Raw genomic sequence first — 24,295 nt, forward strand, 5'->3', positions numbered from 1 at the left:
TAATACCCCTCTACAAGTCATGCACTGTCCAACAGGATTCATAATTCCTTAGTCTTCAGATGAAGAGGTCAATTCCTCACACTGGCCAATCTCCAACACAGTCACAATGACTCTCCACCTTCCAGTCATATTTCGGGCCAGTATTAATCTAATGTATTAAACATTACATATCAATTAAAAACTATGTGAAATTTGTTTGTACAGAACCATTTTTTATTATATACAGTTCAAGAGAAACAAGACACACCTATTAACTGACCAACAATGTTTAATGAGCTTGCCTTGGCAGGAGATAACTGATGTTAAAAAATAAAAAAAAAATAATGAAAATACTCCACTAGCAAGGCTGGAGGGATCAGGTGGGTACTGGAGACTGACACCACATTCCCCATTACCACCACTGGTTTTACTTTTTCTTTCAAGGTTAACATTACACTTAAGCTTGTCTGATTTTTAAGAACTTTAGTAAATAAAGTAGAAGAAATAGGAGGAGGATAAAGCTAAATTACCCTTCAGCCAAAATCACCCTTTAGGTATAGGATAACAGGATTTTTATAATTACTGTATATAATAATGTGCTAACTTTTTGCCCATGCTCTATGTTACAATCTTTTGGAAATGCTAAATTCATGGAGGCTCATACAGCATCTGGAGAATGAAGCAATCAGGTTTGATCTAAAGAAAGGTGCTGCCAATTCCTTGGATTGAGAGCCATTCACCAGTATCAAAGTAATCTTGTTGAATGTTAAATGACAAAGTGTGTTATCAACAATGTCAACTCTGCTGGTAACAATCCCAAACTTACACTCACCCATCTATGATGCAACTGATATGACCCTTGTGGGTAAAGCGCTTAGTGTTGACTGATGCAACTGGTCCCTAACGGAAATATTGAAGATATTTAAGGACTGATAACAGACAGTAGATGCTCCACTGTATTTTGTAATTTTCTGCACTATTATCTTGTGCAAAGCCTTTCTTACCTAAGGAAAAACAAAAATCACATAGAAAATTAACCTTTATAACAAGGGTTTGATTTAACTAAAGTAACATCTTGCATAATATTAGAACAGAATGAAATACAACTTATCATGTTTACCTCTCATCTTCATATGATACTGTTTGAACAGAAAAAAGAATAACACATTTGATCATAATGTTTTTAGCTTTTATATTTAAACGGTGGTCATCCTAGAGGATATAACAGGCAGTAATGTACTCGGGTCTGACATATATGGTCCTTTGCTTTTTAAATACATACAACTAATGGCTTACTACTGCACATATAAGTGGTCTTTTAGCACTTTAATAGCAAACTAATTATGCCACAATTTAAATTCATATACATGTATGATCATACGTACTCTAAATTTATCTTTGTGATTACAAAATGTTTTCTTAAGAAGCTCTGAATGAGAAAATTTTTGGTAGATAAATCATGATTTATTACCAAAATACTTTAATTATCCCTTTTCTAGGTACATATTTTCAGTTATCATAAATCCTTGGTCATTTACAGTACTAACAATTTGTTACTGCTCATTGTTGCTTTTCTTATGAGTATGCAAAGGCTTGCATTCACAATATTGTGTAATACTCTTAGTTTATTGGAAAACATTTTAATTTGTCTGCAAAAAGTTAACAAACAGATCGAACAGCTAGCCAGCCGTAGGATCCAAGAGTACCATACACTATCAGCTGTAGGTAGAGCTGACGACCAATTTTGGTGCAGATAAAGGGCACAGTAAGGACAGTGAAGAAAAGAAATGAGGACAAAGTTGACCAAATACTAAGACGAGAAACATGACCACCTAACCTTTTCTGCACAGTTGCCCTTTTCTCATTATCCTTGGTAAAAAAGTTTTCTGCCAATCTGTTGAAAGGAAAAATAATTAATATTAATGTTAATTTAGCAAGTGCTACAGAAAAAAGAATAACATTTGATCATAATGTTTTTCTCCATGGGGAAGTGGAACAGAATTCTTCCTCGGTAAGCCATGCGTGTCTTAAGAGGCGACTAAAATGCCGGGAGCAAGGGGCTAGTGACCCCTTCTCCTGTATATATTACTAAATGTAAAAGGAGAAACTTTCGTTTCTCCTTTTGGGCCACCCCGCCTTGGTGGGATACGGCCGGTGTTGAAAGAAGAAAGTTTTTACCTTTTATATTTAACCCTTTGAGGGTCGACAGGCCCTCTCCGAAACTCGTTCTCAGGGTCGGCCAAATTTAAAAAAAAAAAAAATTATTTTCTCTTATGAAAAGATAGAGAATCTTTTCCCGATCATAAAGACACCAAAAGTTTGAAATTTGATAGAAAACTTACGGAATTATGCTCTCGCAAAGTTAGCGGTCTCGGCGATGTTTACGCATCGGCGATTTTGCCCACTTTGAGCCCCATTTTCGGCCAATTTCACTGTACTAGTCGACAAAAAACATGAATATTTCGCTAGAACTCCATTTTTTCTATCGAATGGATGCAAGAAACCACTCATTTATGAAATTCAACTATCCAGTACAGTGGTCAGAATTTAGCAATTTTGCCAATTTCACACAAATTTCAAAAGATGCCAATTTCGGAATACCTGGAGTTTACCTGGAGAGAGTTTCGGGGGTCAATGCCCCCTTTTCCCGTATAGCTTACTAAAAAGAAAGAAGAAAACTGTCAAAGTGGGAGGTTTGAATGTGCGCGGATGTTGTGCGAATGATAAGAAAGAGATAATTGTGGATGTTATAATGAGAAGAAGCTGGATGTCCTGGCTTTAAGTGAAACAAAGCTGAAGGGGGTGGGAGAGTGTCAGTGGGGAGAAATAATTGGGATTAGGTTAGGGGTTTCAAATAGAGTTAGAGCTAAAGAAGGAGCAGCAATAATGTTGAAGGATAAGTTATGGCAGGAAAAGAGGGAATATAAATGTATTAATTCAAGGATTATGTGGAGTAAAATAAGGGTTGGATGTGAAAAGCGGGTTATAGTAAGCATTTATGCACATGGAGAAGAGAGAAGTGTAGAGGAGAGAGTGAGATTTTGGGAAATGTTGAGCGAGTGCATGGGGAGTTTCGAACCAAGTGTGAGAGTACTTGTGGTTGGGGATTTCAATCCTAAAGTGGGTAAAAATGTTGTGGAGAGAGTAGTAGGTAAATCTGGGGTGCCAGGGGTAAATGAAAATGGGGAGCCTTTAACCCTTTGACTGTCGCGGCCGTATATATACGTTTGCGAGGTACCGTGTTTGACGTATATATACTCATAAATTCTAGCGGCTTCAAATCAGGCAGGAGAAAGCTAGTAGGCCCACATGTGAGAGAATGGGTCTGTGTGGTCAGTGTGCACCACATAAAAAAAATCCTGGAGCACGCAGTGCATAATGAGAAAAAAAAAACTCCGACCGTTTTTTTTAATTAAAATCCCGACTTTGTGGTCTATTTTCATATAGTATTTGTGGTTGTATTCTCGTTTTCTTGGTCTCATTTGATAGAATGGAAACTATATTATAGAAATGGAGGTGATTTTGATTAATTTTACTATAAAAAGAACCTGGAAATGGAGCACAAAGTACAGGAAATGTTTGATTTTTGCCGATGTTCAAAAGTGAACAAATGATGTCATTGTCCAATAAATGTCCAAATAGCCATTCTAATACGCAGTCATGAATGGGTTGATGTAATTTTTACAATTATTACAGTATTGCAGTAGTCTGCATAACAGTAAATCTTCTATTTTTTTGTTTGAATAAAATTTCAAAATAAAAAGCAAGAGTAATATCACGGGGACCTGGAGACATGACTGATGAACAAAGAAAATGTTATTTTAGAGCCAGGAATGTCTGCATTGTTCATTCTGGACCTTATTTTGAAATTGTCGTATTTTTTAATTTTCGTGAAATTGGCCAAATTGCAAATTTCTGACCATGTTATTGGGTAGTTGAAATCGGTAAATGGGCAGTTTCTTGTACTCAATCGATAGAAAAAATAGAGTTTGGTTGACTGGAATAACGGAATTAGCCGAAAATAGGGCTCAAAGTGGGCGAAATTGCCGATTTTTAAATATCGCCGAAGTCGCTAACTTCGCGAGAGCGTAATTCCGTCAGTTTTCCATCAAATTTCGTTTTTTTGGTATCTTTACAATCGGGAAAAGATTCTCTATCATTTCATAAGAAAAAATAATTTTTTTTTTTTTTTCGAATATTTTGCGACACCAGAAGCAACTTCAGGATTTGGCCCTTCGACAGTCAAAGGGTTAATTGAGCTATGTGTAGAAAGAGGTTTGGTAATAAGTAATTTTTTTTTTTTTAACAAGTCGGCCATCTCCCACCTAGGCAGGGTGACCCAAAAAACAAAGAAAATCCCCAAAAAGAAAATACTTTCATCATCATTCAACACTTTTACCACACTCGCACATTATCACTGTTTTTGCAGAGGCGCTCAGAATACAACAGTTGTGTATAAAGATACACAACATATCCCTCCAAACTGCCAATATCCCAAATCCCTCCTTAAAAGTGCAGGCATTGTACTTCCCATTTCCAGGACTCAAGTCCGACTATATGAAAATAACCGGTTTCCCTGAATCCCTTCACTAAATATTACCCTGCTCATACCCTGACAGATCGTCAGGTCCCAAGTACCATTCGTCTCCATTCACTCCTATGTAACACACTCGCGCACGCTTGCTGGAAGTCCAAGCCCCTTGCCCACAAAACCTCCTTTACCCCCTCTCTCCAACCCTTTCGAGGATGACCCCTACCCCGCCTTCCTTCCCCTATAGATTTATATGCTTTCCATGTCATTCTACTTTGATCCATTCTCTCTAAATGACCAAACCACCTCAACAACCCCTCTTCTGCTCTCTGACTAATACTTTTATTAACTCCACACCTTTTCCTAATTTCCACACTCCGAATTTTCTGCATAATATTTACACCACACATTGCCCTTAGACAGGACATCTCCACTGCCTCCAACAGTCTCCTCGCTGCTGCATTTACCACTCAAGCTTCACATCCATATAAGAGTGTTGGTACTACTATACTTTCATACATTCCCTTCTTTGCCTCCATAGATAACGTTTTTTGACTCCACATATACCTCAACGCATCACTCACCTTTTTTTCCCTCATCAATTCTATGATTAACCTCATCCTTCATAAATCCATCCGCCGACACGTCAACTCCCAAGTATCTGAAAACATTCACTTCTTCCATACTCCTCCTCCCCAATTTGATATCCAATTTTTCTTTATCTAAATCATTTGATACCCTCATCACCTTACTCTTTTCTATGTTCACTTTCAACTTTCTACCTTTACACACATTCCCAAACTCATCCACTAACCTTTGCAATTTTTCTTTAGAATCTCCCATAAGCACAGTATCATCAGCAAAAAGTAACTGTCAATTCCCATTTTGAATTTGATTCCCCATAATTTAATCCCACCCCTCTCCCGAACACCCTAGCATTTACTTCTTTTACAACCCCATCTATAAATATATTAAACAACCATGGTGACATTACACATCCCTGTCTAAGACCTACTTTTACCGGGAAGTAGTCTCCCTCTCTTCTACACACCCTAACCTGAGCCTCACTATCCTCATAAAAACTCTTTACAGCATTTAGTAACTTACCACCTATTCCATATACTTGCAACATCTGCCACATTGCTCCTCTATCCACTCTATCATATGCCTTTTCTAAATCCATGAATGCAATAAAAACCTCCCTACCTTTATCTAAATACTGTTCACAAATGTGCTTCAATGTAAACACTTGATCTACACATCCCCTACCCACTCTGAAACCTCCTTGCTCATCCGCAATCCTACATTCTGTCTTACCTCTAATTCTTTCAATTATAACCCTACCGTACACTTTTCCTGGTATACTCAGTAAACTTATTCCTCTATAATTTTTACAATCTCTTTTGTCCCCTTTCTCCTTATATAAAGGGACTATACATGCTCTCCGCCAATCCCTAGGTACCTTCCCCTCTTTCATACATTTATTAAACAAAAGTACCAACCACTCCAACACTATATCCCCCCCTGCTTTTAACATTTCTGTCATGATCCCATCAGTTCCAGCTGCTTTACCCCCTTTCATTCTACGTAATGCCTCACGTACCTCCCCCACACTTACATTCTGCTCTTCTTTACTCCTGAAAGATGGTATACCTCCCTGGCCAGTGCATGAAATTGCCACCTCCCTTTCTTCCTCAACATTTAAAAGTTCCTCAAAATATTCTCTCCATCTACCTAATATCTCCATCTCCCCATCTACTAACTCCCCTACTCTGTTTTTAACTGATAAATCCATACTTTCCCTAGGTTTTCTTAACTTGTTTAACACTCCAAAATTTTTTCTTATTTTCATTAAAATTTCTTGACAGTGCCTCTCCCACTATCATCTGCTCTCCTTTTGCACTCTCTCACCATTCTCTTCACCTTTCTTTTACTCTCCATATACTCTGCTCTTCTTATATTTTATATACATATAGTAATATAAATGAAATATTCTAAAATGTCTAATGCATGAGGAAAACATTTTAAATTGTATAAACGGCTTCAAGTGAAATACAAAAGTAAATAACAGTTCAGGGAACTAAAAAATTCTTATGCCCTAGTGAAGGTTTTATGAAAGCACATCATATTTATATGTACTCACCTATATGAGGTTGTAGGGGTTGAGTCAACTCCTGGCTATGCGTGCATGTGTGTGAGACAGAAACAGTGACAGTGTGAGTGTGTGTGTGTGAGAGAGTGTACTCACCTAATTGTGGTTGCAGGGGTCAAGACTCAGCTCCTGGCCCCACCTCTTCATCGAGTGCTACTAGGTCCTCTCTCTCCCTGCTCCATGAGCTTTATCATACCTCATCTTAAAGCTATGTATGGTTCCTACCTCCATTACCTCACCTGTTAGGATATTCTACTTCATGATTACTCTATGACTGAAGAAACACTTCCTAACATCCCTTTGACTCATCTGGGTCTTCAACTTCCAATTGTGGCCCCTTGTTTCTGTGTCCACTCCCTGGAACATCCTGCCTCTGTCCACCTTGTCTATTCCGTGCAGTATTTTGTATGTTATGTCTCCTAGCCCTCCTGTCCTCCAGTGTCATTAGGCTGATTTCCCTTAACCTTTCTTCATAGGACATTCCCCTCAGCTCTGAAACTAAACTTATTGCAAACCTTTGCACTTTCTCTAATTTCTTGATGTGCTTGATCAAGTGTGGGTTCCAAACAGGTGCTGCATACTCCAGTATGGGCTTGAAGTACACGGTGTACATTGTCTTGAACGATTCCTTACTAAGGTATCAGAATGCTGTTCTCAGGTTTGCCAGGCGCCCATATGCTGCAACAGTTATCTGGATGGTGTGCTTCCGGAGACATGCTCGGTGTTATACTCACCCCAAGATCTTTCTCCTTGAGCGAGGTTTGCAGTCTTTGGCCACGTAGGCTATACTCCGTCTGCGGTTTTCTTTGCCCTTCCCCGATCTTCATGACTTTGCACTTGGCGGGGTTAAATTTGAGAAGTCTGTTTCTGGACCAGGTGTCCAGCCTGTGTAGGTCTCTTTGAAGTCCTGCCTAATACTCATCTGATTTAATTCTCCTCATTAACTTCACATCATCTGTGAACAGGGACACTTCTGACTAACCCTTCCATCATGTCATTCACATACACCAAAAATAGCACTGGTCCTAGGACTGACCCCTGTGGGACCCCGCTCATCACAGGTACCCACTGTGATACCTCATCATGTACTATGACTCATTGTTGCCTCCCTGTCAGGTATTTTCTGATCCACTGCAGTGCCATTCCTGTTATACTTGCCTGATCCTCTAGCTTCTGCACTAATCTCTTGTGAGGAACTGTGTCAAAGGCCTTCTTGCAGTCCAAGAAGATTCAATCAACCCACCCCTCTCTCCCGTGTCTTACTTCTGTTACTTTATCATAAAACTCCAGAAGGTTTGCGACACAGGATTTGCCTTCCATAAATTCGTGCTGGTTGGTGTTTATACTCTTGTTCCATTCCAGGTGCTCCACCACTCTCCTCCTGATAATCTTCTCCATGACTTTGCATACTATACACGTCAGTGACACTGGTCTATAGTTTAGTGCCTCTTTTCTGTCTGCTTTTGTGTGTGTGTGTGTGTGTGTGTACTCACCTATTTGTTATTGCAGGGGTCAAGTCATAGCTCCTGGCTCCACCTCTTCACTGATTGCTACTAGGTCCATTCTCTCCCTGCTCCACGAGCTTTATCAAACCTCGTTTTAAAACTATGTATGGTTTCTGCCTCCACTATGTCACTTTCTAGGCTATTCCACTTCCTGACAACTCTATGACTGAAGAAATACTTTCTAACATCCCTTTGACTCGTCTGAGTCTTCAGCTTCCATTTGTGACCCCTTGTTTCTGTGTTCTCTCTCTGAAACATCCTGTCTTTGTCCACCTTGTCTATTCCTCACAGTATATGTCGTTGTCATGTCACCCCTGACCCTCCTGTCCTCCAGTGTTGTCAGGCCGATTTCCCTGAACCTTTCTTTGTAGGACAATCCCCTTAGCTCTGGGACTAGTCTTGTTGCAAACCTTTGCACTGTAATTTCTTGACGTGCTTGACCAGGAGTGGATTCCAATATGAGCCTGATGTATATGGTGTACAGAGTCTTGAACGATTCCTTACCGAGGTATCAGAACGCTATTCTTAGGTTTGTCAGACACCCATATGATGTAGCAGTTATCTGACTGATGTGTGCCTCAGGAGATGTGCTCGGTATTATACTCGCCAAGACCATTTTCCTTGAGTGAGGCTTGCAGTCTTTGACCACCTAGACTACTCTGTCTACGGTCTTCTTTGCCCTTCCCCGATCTTTATGACTTTGCATTTGGCGGGTTTGAATTCAAGGAGCCAGTTGCTGAACAAGGCTTGTAGCCTGTCCAGGTTTCCTTGTAGTCCTGCCAAATCCTCAACCAATTTAATTTTCCTCATTAACTTCACATCATTTGTAAACAGGGATACTTCTGAGTCTATCCCTTCTGTTATGTTATTCATATATACCAACATCAGCACAGGTCCTAGAACTGACCCCTATGGAACCCCACTCATCACAGGCACCCACTCTGACACCTCGTCACCTATCATGACTCACTGTTGACTCCCTGTCAGATATTCTCTGATTCATTGCAGTGCCTTTCCTGTTATGCATGCCTGATCCTCTAGCTTTTGTGTTAGCCTCTTGTAAGGAACTGTGTCAAAGGCCTTCTTGCAGTCCAAGAAAATGCAGTGTGTGTGTGTGTGTGTGTGTGTGTGTGTGTGTGTGTGTGTGTGTGTGTGTGTGTGTGTGTGTGTGTGTGTGTGTATGTGTATGTGTATGTGTATGTGTGTATGTGTGTATGTGTGTATGTGTGTATGTGTGTATGTGTGTATGTGTGTATATGTGTGTGTGTGTGTGTGTGTGTGTGTGTGTGTGTGTGTGTGTGTGTGTGTGTGTGTGTGTGTGTGTGTGTGTGTGTGTGTGTGTGTGTGTGTGTGTGTGTACTCACCTATTTGTGGTTGCAGGGGTCGAGTCCTAGCTCCTGGCCCCGCCTCTTCACCGGTTGCTACTAGACCCTCTCTCCCCCCGCTCCATGAGCTTTATCAAACCTCGTCTTAAAACTGTGTATGGTTCCTGCCTCCACTACGTCATTTCCTAGGCTATTCCACTGCCTTACAACTCTATGACTGAAGAAATACTTCCTACTATCTCTCTGACTCATTTGTGTCTTCAACTTCCAATTGTGGCCTCTTGTTTCTGTGTCCCCTCCCTGGAACATCCTGTCCTTGTCCACCTTGTCTATTCCACGCAGTATTTTATATGTCGTTATCATGTCTCCCCTGACCCTCCTGTCCTCCAGTGTCGTCAGGCCGATTTCCCTTATCTTTCTTCATAGGACATTCCCCTTAGCTCTGGAACTAACCTTGTTGCAAACCTTTGTACTTTCTCTAGTTTCTTGACGTGCTTTATCAAGTGCGGGTTCCAAACAGGTGCTGCATACTCCAGTATGGGCCTGACATACACGGTGTACAGTGTCTTGAATGATTCCTTACTAAGGTGTCGGAATGCTGTTCTCAGGTTTGCCAGGCGCCCATATGCTGCAGCAGTTATCCGATTGATGTGTGCTTCCGGAGACATGCTCGGTGTTATACTCACCCCAAGATCTTTCTCCTTGAGTGAGGTTTGCAGTCTTTGGCCACCTAGCCTATACTCTGTCTGTGGTCTTCTGTGCCCTTCCCCTATCTTCATGACTTTGCATTTGGCAGGATTAAATTCGAGAAGCCATTTGCTGGACCAGGTGTCCAGTCTGTCCAGGTCTCTTTGAAGTCCTGCCTGGTCCTCATCAGATTTAATTCTCCTCATTAACTTCACATCATCTGCAAACAGGGACACTTCTGAGTCTAACCCTTCCGTCATGTCGTTCACATATACCAAAAATAGCACTGGTCCTAGGACCGACCCCTGTGGGACCCCGCTCGTCACAGGTGCCCACTGTGATACATCATTACGTACCATGACTCGTTGTTGCCTCCCTGTCAGTTATTCTCTGATCCATTGCAGTGCCCTTCCTGTTATATGCGCCTGATGCTCTAGCTTCTGCACTAATCTCTTGTGAGGAACTGTGTCAAAGGCCTTCTTGCAGTCCAAGAATATGCAATCAACCCACCCCTCTCTCTCTTGTCTTACTTCTGTTATTTTATCATAAAACTCCAGAAGGTTTGTGACACAGGATTTGCCTTCCGTGAATCCGTGCTGGTTGGCATTTATACTCCTGTTCCGTTCCAGGTGCTCCACCACTCTCCTCCTGATAATCTTCTCCATAATTTTGCATACTATACACGTCAATGACACAGGTCTATAGTTTAGTGCCTCTTTTCTGTCTCCTTTTTTGAAAATGGGAACTACATTTGCCGTCTTCCATACCTCAGGTAGTTGCCCAGTTTCCAGGGATGTGTTGAAGATTGTGGTAAGTGGTACGCACAACATATCTGCTCCCTCTCTAAGGACCCATGGAGAGATGTTGTCCGGTCCCATTGCCTTTGAGGTATCGATGTCCCTTAGCAGTTTCTTCACCTCCTCCTCATCTGTATGTATGTCGTCCAACACTTGTTGGTGTATTCCTTGTTGGTGTCCCCATCTGGTCTGTCCCCCCAGAGTCCTTCCTGTCTCTACTGTAAATACTTCCTTAAATCTCGTGTTGAGCTCCTCACATACCTCTTGATCGTTTCTTGTGAGTTCTCCACCTTCTTTCCTCAGCCTTATCACCTGGTCCTTGACTGTTGTCTTCCTCCTAATGTGGCTATACAGCAGTTTCGGGTCAGATTTGACTTTCGATGCTATGTTGTTTTCATACTGTCGCTGGGCCTCCCTCCTTATCTGCGCATACTCGTTTCTGGCTCTTCTACTAATCTCCTTGTTTTCCTGGGTCCTATGCCTCCTGTACCTTTTCCATTCCCTGTTGCACTTAGTTTTTGCCTCCCTACACCTTCGGGTAAACCAAGGACTCGTTTTGGTCTTCCTATTATTTCTGTTTCCCTTGGGAACAAAACTTTCCTCTGCCTCCTTGCACTTTGTTGTCACATATTCCATCATTTCGTTTACTGATTTTCCTACCGTTTCTCTGTCCCACTGAACCTCCTGCAGGAAGTTTCTCATACCTGTGTAGTCCCCCCTTTTATAGTTTGGCCTGTCCCCTTCAGTTCCTGTTACCTTCTCCACTTGTAACTCTACTATATAGTCAAAACTCAGAACCACATGATCGCTAGCTCCAAGGGGCCTCTCGTAAGTGATGTCCTCGATGTCTGAACTGCTCAGGGTGAACACAAGATCCAGTCTTGCTGGCTCATCCTCCCCTCTCTCTCTGGTTGTGTCCCTGACATGTTGATGCATGAGGTTTTCAAGTACCACATCCATCATCTTGGCTCTCCATGTTTCGGGACCCCCATGTGGCTCCAGGTTTTCCCAGTCGATCTCCCTGTGGTTGAAATCGCCCATTACCAGTAACTTTGCTCTGCTCGAGTGAGCTCTTCTTGCCACCTCAGCCAGTGTGTCCACCATCACCCTGTTGTTTTCTTCGTACTCCTCTCTTGGCCTCCTGCAGTTCTGTGGTGGGTTATACATTACTCCAATGACTACTTTATGTTCTCCGGACTGAATTGTACCTACAATGTAGTCTCTTTCTCCAATCATGTCCATGCCTTCCATTTCCTCAAATCCCCATTGGTGTTTTATGAGCAGTGCAACCCCTCCTCCCCCTCTACTCCTTCTATCTTTCCTCAGGATCTGATATCCTGTTGGGAAGATTGTGTCTGTTATTGTCTCAGCGAGTTTTGTGTGTGTGTGTGTGTGTGTGTATGTGTGTATGTGTGTATGTGTGTATGTGTGTATGTGTGTATGTGTGTGTGTGTGTATGTGTATGTGTATGTATGTGTATGTATGTGTATGTATGTGTGTGTGTATGTGTGTGTGTGTGTGTATGTGTGTGTACGTGTGTACACTTGCTCTTCACATTTCTTACAAGGTTGGAGATCAGATGTTTCAGAAGTGCTCCTTAATATATTTTACAGCTAATTTTTCTCCCAAGTCCTGAGTATATATATACATTGAGGCATTTATACTTACTCATCCTTTTCTATATAAAGATTCTGAAGCCAGGACTTGAGTGCCATCTCCTCATGTGGCACCTCTGTCATAGGGATTCGTCGAATATGAATGTGAACCTTTTTACACTTTCCCATCAGAAATTCTGAAAGGAAAAAAAAAAAAACTTAAATGGATGCTCTAAAAAAAAAAATTTTTTTTAATAGATGAAACATCTTAGTCACATATGATCAATATTAGATTTTTATATTTAAACACGTTAAATAATGCTTTTACATGCAATGCCACTTGTACTGTACAATACCAACATAAAAAAAAAAACATGTTTGATGATAATTAATTTCTGGGACTTTATGTGGAGTGAAAATGAAATAATTCACAATAGGCTGAAGATGTCAGGAACCAATAAAATAGTTAAATTACAGGTACAAATAAGAGATCAGAAAAAATAGCAATTATATTTAACTCTAAAACATGCACATCCCTAAGTTTATTAACCTTATGTCTACTAATACAGGGTCTAAATATTATCTAATGCCAAACCCTTTTCTACACAAATTAATTAACTACCCCCAATTTTTATTTACTTTGGCACTCCAACCTTACCTACTACACCACCTATGATCATTTCATTTATTGTAGCATTTAGGCATCCCTGAAAAATAATTTTCTCACTTGGCTCTAAAACTCCCTACATTCACTAAACATCTCTTAAAATCTCCCTCTTCTACACACCTCTCACCCCTCAGGTGTATATACAACTACTATAATCTACCTCTCACATTTCCACATTTATTCCAACCCACATAATTCTTGTTGACACATTTTTTCCTTTCCCTATTTCGTCATTTAATATCATTATTCTTTCCTTGATCCAATTCTCATAGATACACCTGACCTAATCCCAGTAATCCCTTCCTGTTGAAATTCTTCCACCCCTTTTAGCTTAGTTTCATTTAGTGCTATGACAGCCAGTTTTTTATTCATAACATTAGCAATTCTTTATCAATACTACACCAATGAACATTCAAGCACCCAAGTTTCAAGAATTTCTTTAATATTATTAGTAACTGAATAGAAAAGAAGAATACATGAAGATATAAACCAAGTTTTCCAGTGGGCAACGAAAAGCAATATGGTGTTCAAAGAAGACAAAGCCCAACTACAGTGGTACCCTAAGTTTCGGCCATACAGTGGTACCTCGGGATACGAACAGCTCAAAACTTGAACAATTATGTAAGTGCATTTGTAAGTGTATTTTTGAGGGTCTGAAACGGATTAATCTAATTTACATTATTCCTTATGGGAACAAATTCGTTCGGTATCGGCACTTGAAAGGCCTTCTGGAACGAATTAAGCTCATATCCCGAGGTACCACTGTTCCCATAAGGAAAAATGTACATTAGATTAGTCCATTTCAGACCCCCAAAAATACACTTACAAAAGCACTTGCAATAATACATTTACAGATCTGTTCGAGTTGGGAGCTGTATGAAACTTGGGATACCACTGTACTCCGTTATGGAAAACTGGAGGAGATAATAAGTAGAATTGAGTATACTACAAACTCTGGGAGTGGTAATGTCTGAGGATCTCACTTTCAAGGATCACAACAGTGCCACGATCACAACTGAAAAGAAAATGATTGGATGGATAATGAGAACATTCAAAACAAGAGAGGCCAAGCCAAAGATGATCCTTTCCAAATCACTTTTTCTCTATAGGCTGGAATATTGCTGTACATTAACACACCTGTTCAAAGCAGGTGAAATTGCAGATCTAGAGGGTATACAGAGAACCTTAATTGCACATATAAGTTCTATCAAACACTTCAACTACTGGGAACGCTTGGAAGTACTTGACTCGTACTCGTTGGAATGCAGGTGAGAGTGTTATATCATGATCTACACTTCGAAAATCCTAAAAGGAATGGTCCCGAATCTGCACGCAGAAATCACTCCCTATGAAAGTAAACGACTGGGCAGGCAGTGCAAAGTACCCCCACTGGTACACTAAGAGAAAACACCATAAGTGCCTGGGGCCCAAGACTGTTCAACAGCCTCCCACCATGCATAAGGGGAATTACCAATAGGCCCCTGGCTACCTTCAAGAGAGAGCTGGACACATACTTAAAGTCACTGCCAGATCACCCAGGCTGTGATTTGTACATTGGACCATGTGCAGCCAGCAGTAACAGCCTGGTTGATCAGGCTCTAATCCACTGGGAGGCCTGGTCGTTGACTGGGCTGTGGGGGCGCTGATCCCCGGAATGCCCTCCAGGTAGACCTTTTACAGTACATGAATTACCTGAAACGAATTCTAGCCCACTATCCCCATGGGATAGAGATCATGTTTTTAGAAGAGCAACAGATATATTTGAAAATATTTTAGTGATAGCTACAGCAGGAGTTATGGGCAGATGAAACACAAAGGGAAGGGGGAAGAGGAAAAAAAAAGAAACAAACAAACAAAAGATGGAGCAATGCCAGGAGCAATGGGCTAGTAACCCCTTCTCCTGTAGACATTTACTAAAAAAGAAGAAGAAAAACTTTATAAAACTGGGATGCTTAAATGTGCGTGGATGTAGTGCGGATGACAAGAAACAGATGATTGCTGATGTTATGAATGAAAAGAAGTTGGATGTCCTGGCCCTAAGCGAAACAAAGCTGAAGGGGGTAGGGGAGTTTCAGTGGGGGGAAATAAATGGGATTAAATCTGGAGTATCTGAGAGAGTTAGAGCAAAGGAAGGGGTAGCAGTAATGTTAAATGATCAGTTATGGAAGGAGAAAAGAGAATATGAATGTGTAAATTCAAGAATTATGTGGATTAAAGTAAAGGTTGGATGCGAAAAGTGGGTCATAATAAGCGTGTATGCACCTGGAGAAGAGAGGAATGTAGAGGAGAGAGAGAGATTTTTGAACCAAGTGAGAGAGTAATTGTGGTAGAGGACCTGAATGCTAAAGTAGGAGAAACTTTTAGAGAGGGTGTGGTAGGTAAGTTTGGGGTGCCAGGTGTAAATGATAATGGGAGTCCTTTGATTGAACTTTGTATAGAAAGGGGTTTAGTTATAGGTAATACATATTTTAAGAAAAAGAGGATAAACAAGTATACAAGATATGATGTAGGGCGAAATGACAGTAGTTTGTTGGATTATGTATTGGTAGATAAAAGACTGTAGAGTAGACTTCAGGATGTACATGTTTATAGAGGGGCCACAGATATATCAGATCACTTTCTAGTTGTAGCTACACTGAGAGTAAAAGGTAGATGGGATACAAGGAGAATAGAAGCATCAGGGAAGAGAGAGGTGAAGGTTTATAAACTAAAAGAGAAGGCAGTTAGGGTAAGATATAAACAGCTATTGGAGGATAGATGGGCTAATGAGAGCATAGGCAATGGGGTCGAAGAGGTATGGGGTAGGTTTAAAAATGTAGTGTTAGAGTGTTCAGCAGAAGTTTGTGGTTACAGGAAAGTGGGTGCGGGAGGGAAGAGGAGCGATTGGTGGAATGATGATGTAAAGAGAGTAGTAAGGGAGAAAAAGTTAGCATTTGAGAAGTTTTTACAAAGTAGAAGTGATGCAAGGAGGGAAGAGTATATGGAGAAAAAGAGAGAGGTTAAGAGAGTGGTGAAGCAATGTAAAAAGAGAGCAAATGAGAGAGTGGGTGAGATGTTATCAACAAATTTTGTTGAAAATAAGAAAAAGTTTTGGAGTGAGATTAACAAGTTAAGAAAGCCTAGAGAACAAATGGATTTGTCAGTTAAAAATAGGAGAGGAGAGTTATTAAATGGAGAGTTAGAGGTATTGGGAAGATGGAGGGAATATTTTGAGGAATTGTTAAATGTTGATGAAGATAGGGAAGCTGTGATTTCGTGTATAGGACAAGGAGGAAAAACATCTTGTAGGAGTGAGGAAGAGCCAGTTGTGAGTGTGGGGGAAGTTCGTGAGGCAGTACGTAAAATGAAAGGGGGTAAGGCAGCCAGAATTGATGGGATAAAGATAGAAATGTTAAAAGCAGGTGGGGATATAGTTTTGGAGTGGTTGGTGCAATTATTTAATAAATGTATGGAAGAGGGTAAGGTACCTAGGGATTGGCAGAGAGCATGCATAGTTCCTTTGTATAAAGGCAAAGGGGATAAAAGAGAGTGCAAAAATTATAGGGGATAAGTCTGCTGAGTATACCTGGTAAAGTGTATGGTAGAGTTATTATTGAAAGAATTAAGAGTAAGACGGAGAATAGGATAGCAGATGAACAAGGAGGCTTTAGGAAAGGTAGGGGGTGTGTGGACCAGGTGTTTACAGTGAAACATATAAGTGAACAGTATTTAGATAAGGCTAAAGAGGTCTTTGTGGCATTTATGGATTTGGAAAAGGCGTATGACAGGGTGGATAGGGAGGCAATGTGGCAGATGTTGCAAGTGTATGGTGTAGGAGGTAGGTTACTGAAAGCAGTGAAGAGTTTTTACGAGGATAGTGAGGCTCAAGTCAGAGTATGTAGGAAAGAGGGAAATTATTTCCCAGTAAAAGTAGGCCTTAGACAAGGATGTGTGATGTCACCGTGGTTTTTTAATATATTTATAGATGGGGTTGTAAGAGAAGTAAATGCGAGGGTCTTGGCAAGAGGCGTGGAGTTAAAAGATAAAGAATCACACACAAAGTGGGAGTTGTCACAGCTGCTCTTTGCTGATGACACTGATGACAAAGGTGAATACAGGAAAGAGTAAGGTTATGAGGATAACAAAAAGATTAGGTGATGAAAGATTGAATATCAGATTGGAGGGAGAGTATGGAGGAGGTGAATGTATTCAGATATTTGGGAGTGGACGTGTCAGCGGATGGGTCTATGAAAGATGAGGTGAATCATAGAATTGATGAGGGGAAAAGAGTGAGTGGTGCACTTAGGAGTCTGTGGAGACAAAGAACTTTGTCCTTGGAGGCAAAGAGGGAAATGTATGAGAGTATAGTTTTACCAACGCTCTTATATGGGTGTGAAGCATGGGTGATGAATGTTGCAGCGAGGAGAAGGCTGGAGGCAGTGGAGATGTCATGTCTGAGAGCAATGTGTGGTGTGAATATAATGCAGAGAATTCGTAGTTTGGAAGTTAGGAGGAGGTGCGGGATTACCAAAACTGTTGTCCAGAGGGCTGAGGAAGGGTTGTTGAGGTGGTTCGGACATGTAGAGAGAATGGAGCGAAACAGAATGACTTCAAGAGTGTATCAGTCTGTAGTGGAAGGAAGGCGGGGTAGGGGTCGGCCTAGGAAAGGTTGGAGAGAGGGGGTAAAGGAGGTTTTGTGTGCGAGGGGCTTGGACTTCCAGCAGGCATGCGTGAGCGTGTTTGATAGGAGTGAATGGAGACAAATGGTTTTTAATACTTGACGTGCTGTTGGAGTGTGAGCAAAGTAACATTTATGAAGGGGTTCAGGGAAACCGGCAGGCCGGACTTGAGTCCTGAAGATGGGAAGTACAGTGCCTGCACTCTGAAGGAGGGGTGTTAATGTTGCAGTTTAAAAACTGTAGTGTAAAGCACCCTTCTGGCAAGACAGTGATGGAGTGAATGATGGTAAAGTTTTTCTTTTTCGGGCCACCCTGCCTTGGTGGGAATCGGCCAGTGTGATAATAAAAAATAAAATAATATATGTGGGGATAGTGCCTGCATTCTGAAGGTGGTGTGGCGATACTGCAGTCACAAGGGTAATCTGAATTGTAATGTCATCATACTTCTGGAACGAGAGAATGAATAATGGTAAATGTACTTTCTTCTCTGGCTCACCCTACCTTGGCAGGTCACAGCCCTTGTGGTAAAAGAACAAAAAAAATTCACTACATGACCCATCAAGTCCAATGATTTAATTAAATAATAAGTTAATTATAATTACAAAACTTCTAGGTAGTAGGTTGGTAGACAACAACCACCCAGGGAGGTACTACCATCCTGCCAAGCGAGTGTAAAACGAAAGCCTGTAATTGTTTTACATGATGGTAGGATTGCTGGTGTCCTTTTTTCTGTCTCAAACATGGAAGATTTCAGGTACGTCTTGCTACTTCTACTTACACTTAGGTCACACTACACATACATGTACAAGCACATATATACACACACTCCTCTGGGTTTTCTCTTATTTTCTTTCTAGTTCTTTTTCTCGTTTATTTCCTCTCATCTCCATGAGGAAGTGAAACAGAATTCTTCCTCCGTAAGCCATGCGTGTTGTAAGAAGCTATTAAAATGTCAGGAGCAAGGGGCTAGTAACCCCTTCTCCTGTATAAATTACTAAATTTAAAAAAAACCTTTCGTTTTTCTTTTTGGGCTACCCTGCCTCGGTGGGATACAGCTGGTTTGTTGGAAAACTACATAACTATAAATTAATAAATCACAATAACTTTGCTAAGAAATATTAAAATTTCAAGACACAGCAGCCAAAAAATGGAAGTTTAATAAATTTTCCTATATTCTACAAATATTTGAATGAGTATTAATGAAAACACATCAGACTGAAGGAGGGAGTATGGAGGATGTGAATGTGTTCCGATATTTGGGAGTAGACTTGTCAGTGGATGGGTCTATGAAAGACTAGGCAACCCACAAAATTGAAGGGAAAAAGGTGGGTGGTGCATTGCGGCATCTGGAGACAAAGAACATTATTCATGGAGACAAAAGCAAGAATGTATGAGAGTATGTATTGTGGTACTAACACTCTTGTACAGGTGTGAAGCATGGGCTGTGAATGTTGCAGTGAGGAGGCTGGAGACAGTAGAGATGTCATGTTTGAGGACAATGTGTGACATGCACATTATGCACAGAATTTGTAGCTTGGAGATTAGGTGGTGGTATGGGGTTACTAAAAGTATTATTCACAGGGCTGAGGAGGGGTTGGTGAGATGGTGTGGACATTAGAGAGGATGGACCAAAATAGGAGAGGTGTATAAATCTGTAAGAGGGAAGACAGGGTAACAGTCAGCCTAGGAAAGGTTGAAGGGAGGGAGTAAAGGAGTGGGAGGGTCCTGGACATTCTGCAGGTGCAAGTACATTGAGAGTGCAGGCCAATGAAGAGCTATTGGAGTGTAAGCACGGTAACATTTTGTGATGGGATTCAAGTCAACCAGTTAGCCGAACTCAAGTCATGGAGGTAGAAGTGCAATGCCTGCACTCTGAAGAAGAGGTAGGGATATTTGCAGTTTGGAGGGGCATCTGAACTGTAGTACTGACATGCCTCTGGCAAGACTGAGTGAATGATGGTGAAAGTGTTTCTTCTTTTTTGGGGTCATCCTACCTCGGTGGGAGATAGCCAGTGTGTTAAAAATAAAAAATAATCTTTTACTAATAAATATTAAAATCTATGCTACCAATTACCAGGACTTTTCCATTGAGGACACAGCAAAATCACTTTTTAAGAATTAAGAAACAAAATGTTAATTATCTTGTACTGTAAACCAAGATGATTTACCACAAATTATCTTGACACCACAAAAATACAGTGAATATATCATGTATAATCACATGAATGAGCCTGCCTATATACACACCCTCTTTCATCTACCAAAATAAAACTTTACCTATTAACTGCGGTGCATTTCCTCTAACACCATCCTGGCTTACACAGCCTTCATAGAATACGGAGACATCGTAAAGAGCATCAAACTTATCATGCAGATGCTCAGCTACAAGCCATGTGCCTTTAACCTTAGGGATGAGGTGGTGCTTCAAAACCTGCCAACAAGTGAAAATTATTGAATGTGTATGCTAAAAGATTAACAAAGCTTTTTAACTGCAAAGAACTTGTGCAACATTCTCATACAATATCTGTGACCTTCATATTTAATTACAATTTGTTCCTAGGGGATATAAAACAGCTTACTGATAGAAGGAAATGCTTGTTAGACTTCTCAACATCTTGTTAGGTTGTTGGAAAAACTACTGGTGCATTGATGAGTAATTTTCTTTACATGTATAAATGAACAAGCCATCTACTGAACAAGGTTCTACATTTTTCTGTAATGCCTTAAGAGCATTTAAAAATATGTATATTAAGAGATTAAACATAACCCTTCACAAATGCTTGGATAAATTTCAATAAGAAACAAAAGTACAGTACAGTACACACTGGCCAATTGACAGGTCTAAGTTTCTAGACATATGGCAAGTTTGACTTACCTTAATTTTATATTCATACAAGAATAAATTTCAGAGGAAACACTTTGGTATCAAGCCATGTGTTGTGCAATTTTGAAAATAGCTCGGTACTGAATCTCACCATATACAAAGGAAGCAAAACACTGGAAGATACCATGAAGTTATTGTGTATCTCCAGTAATGTGGTGAGAAAAATGATGAATCATATCTTGGTAAGGGCCATGCATAATACACTGATAATAAGAAAACATGCCCTTTATTCTACGATTTCCTGTAGGTGAACATGACAGACGTGTGGTACAATGTGCAGAACATGTAAACATGCCCAAGTTTAATGCAGGAACTAGTACTGGTGAGGTGCAGGGGTTTCATGCCAATGACACCGTGACATTTCAGTGGAATCACAAATGTGGTAAGACATTGTTGACATTCATGCACATGCACAAATTAAAGACAAAGGAAAGGTGACTATAGAAAATAATGAACCCAATCTGAGATCAGCTGCTGTTATGGATTGCATGGCCAATATGCATTTGGTGGACAAATGTGACGTGCAGATTGGGTTTGTTGATCGTGTCCAAAAGTTACAAGTGGTATATGAAACTTTCCTTCCATCTTGTTGACACTGCAATGCTGAATACATATAAATCAAATATCCTCTCATTTTAATTATGGTGATCATTTCCCAACTAAATGTCCTGCTACAGACAAGAAAAGAATGGACTCAGAAAATATGTTCTACCTGTGTACACAAGACAAGGCACCCAGTACAGTGCAGGGATGTTTATTTTATGTGTAGGAATGTAAAACACTGCTGTGTATGGAGCCATGTTTCAGGGACTTCCACAGACTACAGCAATTCTAGGAGCATAACTAGTGCCTGTATACAGCAGGGCCCCGCTTTACGGCATTTGGCCTTATGGCATTCCGCTAATACTGTGATTTCAAATTATGACCAAAACTTGTTAAATGGCTCCCAGTCTTTCTAACACGGTGTGCCCCACCCAGTTTGTTTACATTCTCTGTGAGCACACCTTCCTATTATGTCTGGAAACTTTCCAAAATTTCAAGTGTTTTAAAGTTATTGCATATTTTAATGTATGTACTCTGATAAATATAGAGTGGACCCTCAACTAACGGCGGCATCGTCTAACGCCAAAATCGACTAACGGCTCTCTTTGGCGTCAAAATATTGGCTCTACCAACGCCGAAAAACTCGTCTAAAGGCTTTCATCCCGAACGTGTCCATGCGCCCTGAGTGGGCCCAGCCACTCCAAGACTCCATGTATAGCCAGTGTGCCATTGTTTACAAGCTGTTGCAGTCGATTCCATGTATACATGCGATATATTTTGCATTATTCCATTGATTTTATAGTGCTTGTAACTGCTAAATAAGCCACCATGGGCCCAAAGAAAGTTTCTAGTGCCAACCCTGTGATAAAGAAGGAAAGAAACAATAAAATTCAAGAAAAAACTCGTAGCAAAGTACCAAAGTGGAGGAGGAAGAGAGAGGGGAGAATGTGCCTTCTGCAGAGATTCAGTGATTCTACGATATGTATGATACTAAAGCAGCAGGTATTGATAAAGGCTATAGTGCCAGCCAGCGATTAAGTGTAGAATTAACAGTGTAGCAAGTAAGTTAAGTGAGTAAGCAATAGAGAAAGACATAAGAATAACTCTCCAATGTTGCTGGATGTGTGTATATCCGCTGAACATACTCCGGCCTGCTATCTTCCACTACCCTAAACCTCTGCCAGCATCTCCTCCATCAAACTAACTAATTAAATTAACATCTCCTCCAAGGTAATTGTAAATATAAAAGTGTAAGCATAAAAGTAAATATTTCTTTCTTTCAACACACTGGCCGTATCCCACCGAGGCGGGGTGGCCCAAGAGGAAAAACGAAAGTTTCTCCTTTTACATTTAGCAATATATACAGGAGAAGGGGTTACTAGCCCCTTGCTCCTGGCATTTTAGTCGCCTCTTACAACACACATGGCTTACGGAGGAAGAATTCTGTTCCACTTCCCCATGGAGGAAAAGTAAATTTTTTTTTTTTTTTTTTTAACAAGTCGGCCGTCTCCCACCGAGGCAGGGTGACCCAAAAAAGAAAGAAAATCCCCAAAAAGAAAATACTTTCATCATCATTCAACACTTTCACCACACTCGCACATTATCACTGTTTTTGCAGAGGTGCTCAGAATACAACAGTCTAGAAGCATACACATATATAGATACACAACATATCCCTCCAAACTGCCAATATCCCAAACCCCTCCTTTAAAGTGCAGGCATTGTACTTCCCATTTCCAGGACTCAAGTCCGACTATATGAAAATAACCGGTTTCCCTGAATCCCTTCACTAAATATTACCCTGCTCACACTCCAACAGATCGTCAGGTCCCAAGTACCATTCGTCTCCATTCACTCCTATCTAACACGCTCACGCACGCTTGCTGGAAGTCCAAGCCCCTTGCCCACAAAACCTCCTTTACCCCCTCTCTCCAAGTAAATATATTAAGTGTAAATATAAAAGGACCCCATGGAAATACGAAGTCACTGCCTTTTTTGGGTTATCCTAGGTACTTTACACATATGCTGCTATGTATGATAATCTATGTAACTGTATTTGTGTATACAGTACCTGAATAAACTTATTTATAAATTAAAATGTAAATATTTCTTATTTATAAATTACATACATTGTTTAAGTGTGATGGTGGTGGTGCTGGCAAAATCCTCCACCACCTCCAACATGGCGGCCCTTAAACCCAACAATAACACTTACACCATTTACTTCTCTCATCCATTATGACATTTTATTCATTCTAGAGTATATATCATGTTTCTATGTTATTAATATTGTTTATAATGTCATATTAGATGAATTGTGATAGATAAATAAGCCGTAGAGATGATATTAGCGTCGTATTGAAGCATAATAAACTTGCCTTCCTCTTGCCTCCTACATGTCTATCATACACCAACAAGTCAAGTCAATAAAGGTAAGTGTGATGTTAAATGTTCATTTATCCATTTTATTAGTGCTTTATATTTATTTGTCATTGTTTTCTGTATGTATATTTATATTTAATCTTTAAAAAAAATATTTTTTAATACTTTTGGCTGTCTGAAACGGATTAATTGGATTTCCATTATTTCTTATGGGGAAAATTAATTTGACTAATGGCTAATTCAACTAAAAGCTAGTGCTCTGGAATGGATTAAAGCCGTTGGTTGAGGGTCCAGTGTACTTGTGTACCTGTACCTAAATGTACTTACACACTGTGCTAGTGTGCAGATACACATTAAAATCACTAAGTCTCTCTCCATCTTGATGCCATATTAATAATCATACGTAATTTCTTGGGCGCAGTAAATGTTGTATATTACGTTAATATAGACATTTCCATTGATCCATTTATGACATTTTTTTTCAAAATTATGTACGTAATAAAAACGCTGCATAACAAACATGATAAATACACCCCACTGTAGAATAAATTAACATAAATATGAGACATGGTAGCCAGGCGACCTGTACG

The 24,295-nt window shown here is 40.3% G+C and overlaps 1 protein-coding gene across 5 annotated transcripts in view; it reads right to left on the reverse strand.

Annotated features, from left to right (window-relative positions):
- Positions 1-1,005: 1,005 nt before the first annotated feature.
- The window catches only part of LOC128695150 (1-acyl-sn-glycerol-3-phosphate acyltransferase epsilon), a 64,697-nt gene continuing 41,407 nt past the window's right edge, over positions 1,006-24,295 (reverse strand). For all 5 annotated transcript variants that reach the window (XM_070091368.1, XM_070091367.1, XM_070091370.1 and 2 more), the window contains 3 exons: positions 20,174-20,327; positions 12,645-12,768; positions 1,006-1,873 (listed from right to left, as the gene is read on the reverse strand). In XM_070091368.1, the coding sequence (XP_069947469.1) occupies positions 1,639-1,873; positions 12,645-12,768; positions 20,174-20,327 (513 nt within the window). In that variant the 3' untranslated portion in view covers positions 1,006-1,638. The remainder of the gene's footprint in view (positions 1,874-12,644; positions 12,769-20,173; positions 20,328-24,295) is intronic.

This window comes from Cherax quadricarinatus, chromosome 35, assembly GCF_038502225.1.
Source record: "Cherax quadricarinatus isolate ZL_2023a chromosome 35, ASM3850222v1, whole genome shotgun sequence".
In the NCBI taxonomy this organism is placed as follows: domain Eukaryota; kingdom Metazoa; phylum Arthropoda; class Malacostraca; order Decapoda; family Parastacidae; genus Cherax; species Cherax quadricarinatus.